The sequence below is a fragment of the Musa acuminata genome, chromosome BXJ3-8, assembly GCF_036884655.1.
Source record: "Musa acuminata AAA Group cultivar baxijiao chromosome BXJ3-8, Cavendish_Baxijiao_AAA, whole genome shotgun sequence".
Lineage (NCBI taxonomy): Eukaryota > Viridiplantae > Streptophyta > Magnoliopsida > Zingiberales > Musaceae > Musa > Musa acuminata.
The window spans coordinates 9,201,603-9,208,581 of record NC_088356.1 but is presented as its reverse complement, the minus strand read 5'-3'; the positions used below and the strand labels follow the sequence as shown (position 1 = coordinate 9,208,581).

General features: G+C 40.1%; 2 protein-coding genes across 2 annotated transcripts; both read left to right on the top strand.

Moving 5' to 3' along the window:
* Nucleotides 1–380: 380 nt before the first annotated feature.
* On the top strand, nt 381–1,157 carry LOC103993164 (pectinesterase inhibitor 9-like). The gene has a single exon (XM_009413124.3). The coding sequence runs from the start codon at nt 443–445 to the stop codon at nt 1,025–1,027; it is 585 nt and encodes a 194-aa protein (XP_009411399.2). The 5' UTR covers nt 381–442; the 3' UTR covers nt 1,028–1,157.
* Nucleotides 1,158–3,236: 2,079 nt separating this feature from the next.
* Nucleotides 3,237–6,821, top strand: LOC135644463 (uncharacterized). The gene is made up of 8 exons (XM_065162047.1): nt 3,237–3,664; nt 3,764–3,865; nt 3,984–4,065; nt 4,220–4,239; nt 4,356–4,416; nt 4,961–5,019; nt 6,199–6,306; nt 6,429–6,821. Exons 1-8 carry the CDS (start codon nt 3,263–3,265, stop codon nt 6,489–6,491), a joined length of 897 nt encoding a protein of 298 aa, XP_065018119.1. The 5' UTR covers nt 3,237–3,262; the 3' UTR covers nt 6,492–6,821.
* The last annotated feature ends 158 nt before the right edge of the window (nt 6,822–6,979 follow it).

The window sequence follows — 6,979 nt, the reverse complement described above, 5'->3', positions numbered from 1 at the left end:
TAATCGAACCGATTTATCTTATGGGTCGACTCATTCGAGAAGAGAGAGAAAATAAATTATTTAGGTATTAATAAAAAGGGTAAATTCTCGGAAAAAACTCTTAAGTTTAAGAATTTTCTAGATAATACCCTAACTTTAAGAAATTCATAAAGAATATTTTTTAAAATAACTATTTTACTCTTTTTTTTCAATAATTCGTTGAAAAAATACACTATTAAGAAATTATAAAAATAGAGATACTTTCTGAAAAAAAAGAATTAATTCGTCCTAAAAAATTAAGTTGTAACATTAATAATAATAATAATAATAATAATAACATATCACGTGACACCCACACCTCGCCTCTTTGTATATAAACTCCTCCGGCCGCTCGACTCCGAGCACAAATAAATCCAATAAAAAACAGAGGAGGAGGAAACGTTGCGAGGGAGAGGAGATTAATATGGAGCGTTGTGCGCCACTCTCCGTCGTTCTAATCGCCGCGGCGTTCTTCGCCTCCGCCGGTGCGCTCACCGCGGCCCCGGTGGGCGCCCCCAGCGACTTCATCCGCTCCTCGTGCCGGGTCACGCAGTACCCTCGCCTCTGCGAGCGCTGCCTCTCGACCTACAAGCTGCCCATCCGCCGGAGCCCGCGCGGGGTGGCGTTGGCCGCCCTCTCCGTGAGCGTGGACAAGGCGCGGGCGGCCTCGGCCTTCGCGAGGCGGACGTCGGCCGGTACGCGGTCCCGTGAGGCCGGGGCCGTAAAAGACTGCGTGGAGACTATGCAGGACAGCGTCGACCAGCTCCGCCAGTCTGTGGCGGAGATGGGGCGGTTGGGGCGCGCCCGGAGCCCCCGCTTCGCCTGGCACCTCAGCAACGTGCAGACCTGGGTCAGCGCCGCGCTCACCGACGCCGACACCTGCCTCGACAGCCTCTCCCAGAACGCTGGCCCGGTCATCCGGGCCGCCATCCGCAAGCGTGTGGTGGAGGTGGCGCAGGTCACCAGCGTTGCCTTGGCCCTCGTGAACCGAATCGAGCCGAAAACCTGAACCCGGTTCGCACTTGTACTATATGTATTCGAAGAAATGTAGGGATGTACAAAGTGTTATGTGATGTGATAGTGATGGTGTGGGATAATACTGTTATAAGTTTTGACTCTATATACTTTTTATTTGTTTGGCTGTGCGTGTTCTTTATCTACAAAACTTAATGCAACTTATTCCTAGCAAGAAAGCATTATTATTTGATTGTTTCGGGTGGATTTTTATGTCTGTAATATAAAACATGAAAGGGGAAGATGGGATGGATGGCTTCACCGTAGCTCCCATCAGATTCATATTGCTTTCGTTCATGTGATGTGCATGCAAATTGATGAAGCACCAATTGGAGCTGTCCACTTGTGCGAGGATGTTGATGCTGATTGTGACGACGCATTCGATGATTACAAGTAAGATGGAGATGGAAACTTACCACATTCTGCTGATATGACCTCTGTCTTCATTGCACACCGTGCACATAAATATCCTCCTACTTTTGCTTCGAATTGGTACTTCACAAATGGAACAAAAGGTAAATGCTTCCTATCCTGCTTGGGAGCCTTCCGGTTAGTCAACAAAGTGATATCTTCTTCTTAATCATCGATCCATATCATGTCATGAAATTGAATTGACCTTATTTGTTATTGTCGGTCGGATATGTTTAATTGTCATCTATAAAATTAACTCATGCCAAGAGCGCGTTTGGTGAGATAATTTCGATGCCCATATTAATTTGAGATTAGTATCGGAGTCAAAAATTATAATATATATATATAATTTTATTTAACTTAAAATAACATGATACGAGTGATGGCCATTCCTAGTCCACCATAACAAAATGAGTGAAGCTGAGAGGGTAACACTTTCTACTGTTACTCTATCTGCACAGTGAACTATTCATCGAGACAGAGAAAGGAATGGAGCGAAAGAGAAAGAGAGAAGACGGTGGCGGCCATGACAGTGGCCCATCAGCTGCTGCAGGCCTCTCTCTTCCATCAACAGCCACCGCTAGTGGAGGGGAAGCTTTGTCTTTGTTGCCCCTCCTGCTTGCCCTACTGAATCTGTCACCATGTGAACTGCTATTGTCTTAATCAGCTGATCGAAATGGAATTATTTTCAGAGTCGTCGATCAGACCGTCATTTATTATGAAATGTCTGTGACGTGCACAGCTAGTTAATGGTGTTATGCAATTGGGTGATTCCGCAGCCAACAATAGTGTGTTGGGACGTTGTGATTCGAATTCCCGGTCCAGATGTCACCTAATATTGAAGCGGAGGAGTGGCTCCTGCGGTCCAGATATCACCTGCCTTAGACGACACGGGTTGATCGAGAAGGATAGCCATTGGCTCTACTCGTCTCTCTGTCGATTTAGCTTCGCATCATAATCGAAATCATGACTCCGAAACACGTCTAAATCAATGGCGTGTGACTTGGAATAGCTTATGTTTGGTAAATCCATCCCCAACTGGTGGAAATGAGAACGCGTGTCCGCTTCATGCTACAAAATATTAATTAAGAATTTGTATTTGTATTATCAGAATAATTCGTTTTCATTTTGAGAAGAAATCTCAAAAACGATGAAGAAATCACTACATTATGATTAGCCATCGGATTAGGAATCGCCATTTTGGTTAAGGTTCCGAGATTGATCAGCTATATCTGCTTTGCCTCACCTGCCCTATTTTCCTCCTCTCTCATCGCCAGTGACGTAGATAACTCACCTCTTTCCTTTTCCTTTTCTAGTGTCACGTAGATGTCTCATCGTTTTGTCTCACCTTATTCCTTTTTGTCAATATTCATATTAATATTTGGCAAGATCGATCACCGTATTGTTGTCGTCGACCACTACCATAATAACCACACACGATGCCACCAAAATTACCTTTTTATCTATCGTTTTCGTATCATTCATATACGTATTGTCACGTGCTATATCTTCCGTCGGTAAAACTGATGATGTTAGGATAAATGAGAAAAAATGTTTCACTTTCATAACTATAAAGATTTTAATATAATTTTTTAAAATTTAAAAATAAAATATTAAAAAGATCTAATTACAAAGATAATATATAATTAACCCGTTCGGTTGATACCGGCTTACATGGCCTTAATACTAACAAATCGCCCTGACTGATGTGGGCCGGGTTGGGTTCGGCCCACTTCACTCCTAAATTCTCGACTTAAACCCCACACCATGCTCGTTTGAAGACCTTTGTCGCCGCTCCTTTCTCCGGACCTCGTTGGCCATGGCGGCAGAGCTCCAAACCCTCGCTGCCGCTTCGGTATCCAGAAAGCGGAAGCCGGATCACAAGACGGGAAAGAAGCCGAGCAAGAGGGTCCAGCAGAAGGCGTCATCGATGGCCGCGGCCAAGCCTAGGAAACCTAGCCGCAAGATGAGGAAGCTCTTCCGGAAGAGGGCCAGGGAATACCACTCCGATGAGGAGGAAGAAAGTGACGAAGAGCCGTCTAGCGAGGAGGAGGAAAGTGACAGGGATTTGGATGTTGTGGATGACGACGGCAGCGGAGGCGATGACGAGGACGACGGGGAGGGGGCTCAGCATGGGATCACAAGGTTCGTTGAGGGTTGCAGGGCATTTAGGGTAGCCTTTATGAAGATCATGAAGAAGCATCTCCCAGATGATCCCCTTGTAGGTGTACCGTTTTTTAGGCATATAAATGGGTTCTAACCCAAAAACTGATTTCTTTTTTGTGAATTTATTGGTGTTTATTATGCTTCTTGTTCTCAGGGACCTATATTGTCTGCGCACAAGAAGCTCGTCGCTGAGAAGCTTGCAGAAGAGGTATCGGAGCATAAAACAACAGCCGAAATGAAAAAGGAGAAACAGATGGTTGGTGCTATTAGATCGCATTTTTACTCTGTTGCCTGCCCTTTAGTTTTGCCTTCACTAGGGATGGGTAATTCTGGTGTCTGTATTCTTCGAAGTTTCACTTGAATCCGTAATATAGGAAGCAGAAAAGGGACACGTAAAGCCTGCTAATTTCCTGGATGCAAGGGAGAAGCTTCTCGTCAGCGTTGCAACAAAAGGAGGTATTTGTTTTGGCTTCTAAAGAACAGGCAATATGTTCTTTATAGCTGATTAAAATATTTTATGCTTGGATTGTGCGTTCTATTGCTCATTTAGTTACTCTCTAACTGAAAGTTCTTCATCTTGCATGTACAACAACTATGGGTTAAATACCAGTCGTCAAGCTTTTCAATGCGGTAAGAGAATAAGCATGATGAGTTTGTTGAATCCTTCTTTTTTTTGTGCAGAGCATGTTGTGCTTGATGAAAAGAAATCACTAGTTTTTACAATAGCATTTAGATTATTGATGCAGGTCAGTAAGGCACAAAGTTCTCAAAGTGGGTTAAATCCTTCAGGTTCTAAAAATGCAAAAGGTATGACATGTGCATCAGTGTATTTGCTTGTTTATTTAACTTATAAGTTAAGTGTTCAAACAAGGTTGTGCAGTCCATTCTTGTACTCAGGTTTAAATTACATCTTTTACCTTTGAATGTTGTCAGCTTAGAGCTTAAGCTTTCTTGCATTAGCTGAATGACGTGCATCTTACTAGAGGAAATACACATCCATACTAAAGAACACTAGAGATTCTTTTAGATAGATGATTTTGTTTCCTTAGTCGAGAAATGAAGTGGATTGAAATAGCTGAATATGATCGAGTTTTCTGTTTGGGTGCACATAATATGGCTTCATTAAGAAGCAAAAAAATTTTGATGCTAAGAAGGTTTCTACTTTATATTGGTGTTTATAGTTGAACTGGTACTCAGTAAGACGGTAATTCTCAGACTAGTTAAATTTTGAAAGTTTCTTTTAGTAGTGTTCAGCATCTCACCAAAGTTTGTCATATGTTACTGCTGATATGATATTTCTCATATAATTCTTTGTAAACTACAGTGATTAATATCTTTTTGTTTTCAACAGTGTTGGCAAAACAAAGAAAACAAGCCTTCTTTTCAGAGCTACAGAAGCCAACAACACAGGCATGTGATGAATTATTGTCCTTGAAACTTTTATAGTTGCAGAATATAGTTTCTTATACACACAACACCATGTGCATGCTGTTTCTCTTTTTTTAATCTGGGCCAGTATACTTTGAGGCATTTGTATATGCAAATATAGTCACTGTAATAATGCCTAATTTTCGGTTCATTCACACTGTCAATTTTTCTGCCATCGTCATGCAACTTCAGCTGAATAGGTTCTAATTATTGGCTTCCTTTTCATCAGGGTATCTAAAATGATAGTGTCAGTGCTGTTAAGGATTTTCAATTGTTTTAGAATTTAAAAATATAATGTTTTTTTAGGTCTCATGCTTGAGAGCTTGAGCCATGTGCTATCTTTTACTGCAAGACTAGTTCAGTCTGCAACATTTGTGCTAGTTGATCTATAAAATTTTCTAGAATAACTCTGTTTCTGACTTTTTGTTAGTTTTGGTCCATGAACACAAATTTATTGCTTGTCCATTGTCTGTTATTGATCTGCTATCATAACGAGTTGACTAATTGTACATGCTTTTTTGTAACTAGTTCAATGTGCATATTTTGTGGTGTTACACTCTGTTCTGAATACAGTTTAACATAAGTTGATCCTGAATCTGAAAGTTTGAAATAGATGCTCAGTTCTTCTTTTAATGATACATCTATTTCCTTATTGATTGAACTAGAATAGGTAGAATTTGTAATTCGGTTGCAAGAATAATGCAATCGCAAAGCATTCTGTTTTTGAGCATATTAATCAGAAGTATGTTATGTTTGGGCATAGGATATGATGTGTGTGGGCGCATTTTCTTAAATCTTTACTATAAAAACAGTTTTCCAAATAGCTTTGATATCTTATTACTTGCATGTGCTTGTGGGAAATTGGTGTCCACTTTGCAAATATTTAAAAAAATTGTTCATACGAAGATTCTGAGAGCTTACAGTATATTCCTATTTTGAACTTTTTTGGGTTTAATTTCTGAAATTGTCAGTGTACACATCAATAACACAAAAAGATGTGCTTATAATTATTTTTTGTTCAAGTCTTTGTAATGCTCTTCATTTCTACTCGTAGATATCAAGGTTTTATGTGATTTAAATGGTATCTCCACATTACCAAAATATGCACTTGTAGCATGTTTCATGAGCTGGTCTAGATTAACAGTGGTATGTTTTATGCAGTTCTGTGATTCAAAAAGCATGGACAAGAACAATGAGCTTGGATGGGCCCCATTACGTAACAATTACATGCTTACTAGTTCAAAATTGAAGGACTGGGACAAAATGCCAGTAAGAAATAGAATTCATGACTTTTTTCTTTTCTTTCTGGTTTTACCTTTTTTCCCTGAAATCATAAATAATTTTCCATTGACAAGTCCTCCAATGCTATTGAACTTCTTCCTCTCAAACAGGAAGCTGCTGCCGTAGTTGATCACAAGCAAGTCTCATCAGAGAGTTCCTCGGACGAAGAATAGGATCCGGAGAAATATCGGTGACTGCATTCTTTTATGCGAGTAATTCTAATTCTGGCAAACCAGGACTCATATTTTCATTCTTTGAATCCATTCACATGGGATGTAATACATCTCATCAATTTTCATCTGATGAATGATTTTGAGCTTCAATCTCTTGATAAAAGAAGATAATTGAAGCAAACTTTTCATTTTATATTAATCACTGAATGTTTCTAGTTTTGTCTGATTTAACTACACTCTTTTGAGTTGACAAAATGAGAGTCCTCGTGACATAGACAAACAACTTTTCGAGTCAAGATAATGTGAAAAATGCTTATAAGTGGTTTTCTATTGCAACATTGAACTCACTTCAGCTGTCATGGGTAATTGTGCTTGTAAAGCTAATTTAGTCGGTTCAGATTGAACTTCTTATGGATTGTGCTTATTGGTGCTGCGAGAAGACGAAATGTATCTGCTGCACTAGAGTAGAACAAGTAGTAGAAAATGAG

What these genes read in the sequence shown, in the direction of transcription:
- LOC103993164 (XM_009413124.3), top strand. Translation starts at nt 443, where the DNA reads ATGGAGCGTTGTGCGCCACTCTCCGTCGTTCTAATCGCCGCGGCGTTC.
- LOC135644463 (XM_065162047.1), top strand. Translation starts at nt 3,263, where the DNA reads ATGGCGGCAGAGCTCCAAACCCTCGCTGCCGCTTCGGTATCCAGAAAG. An exon ending in TGAAAAAGGAGAAACAGATG is followed by an intron (nt 3,866 to 3,983) that starts GTTGGTGCTATT and finishes TCCGTAATATAG; the next exon opens with GAAGCAGAAAAGGGACACGT. An exon ending in AGGACTGGGACAAAATGCCA is followed by an intron (nt 6,307 to 6,428) that starts GTAAGAAATAGA and finishes CCTCTCAAACAG; the next exon opens with GAAGCTGCTGCCGTAGTTGA.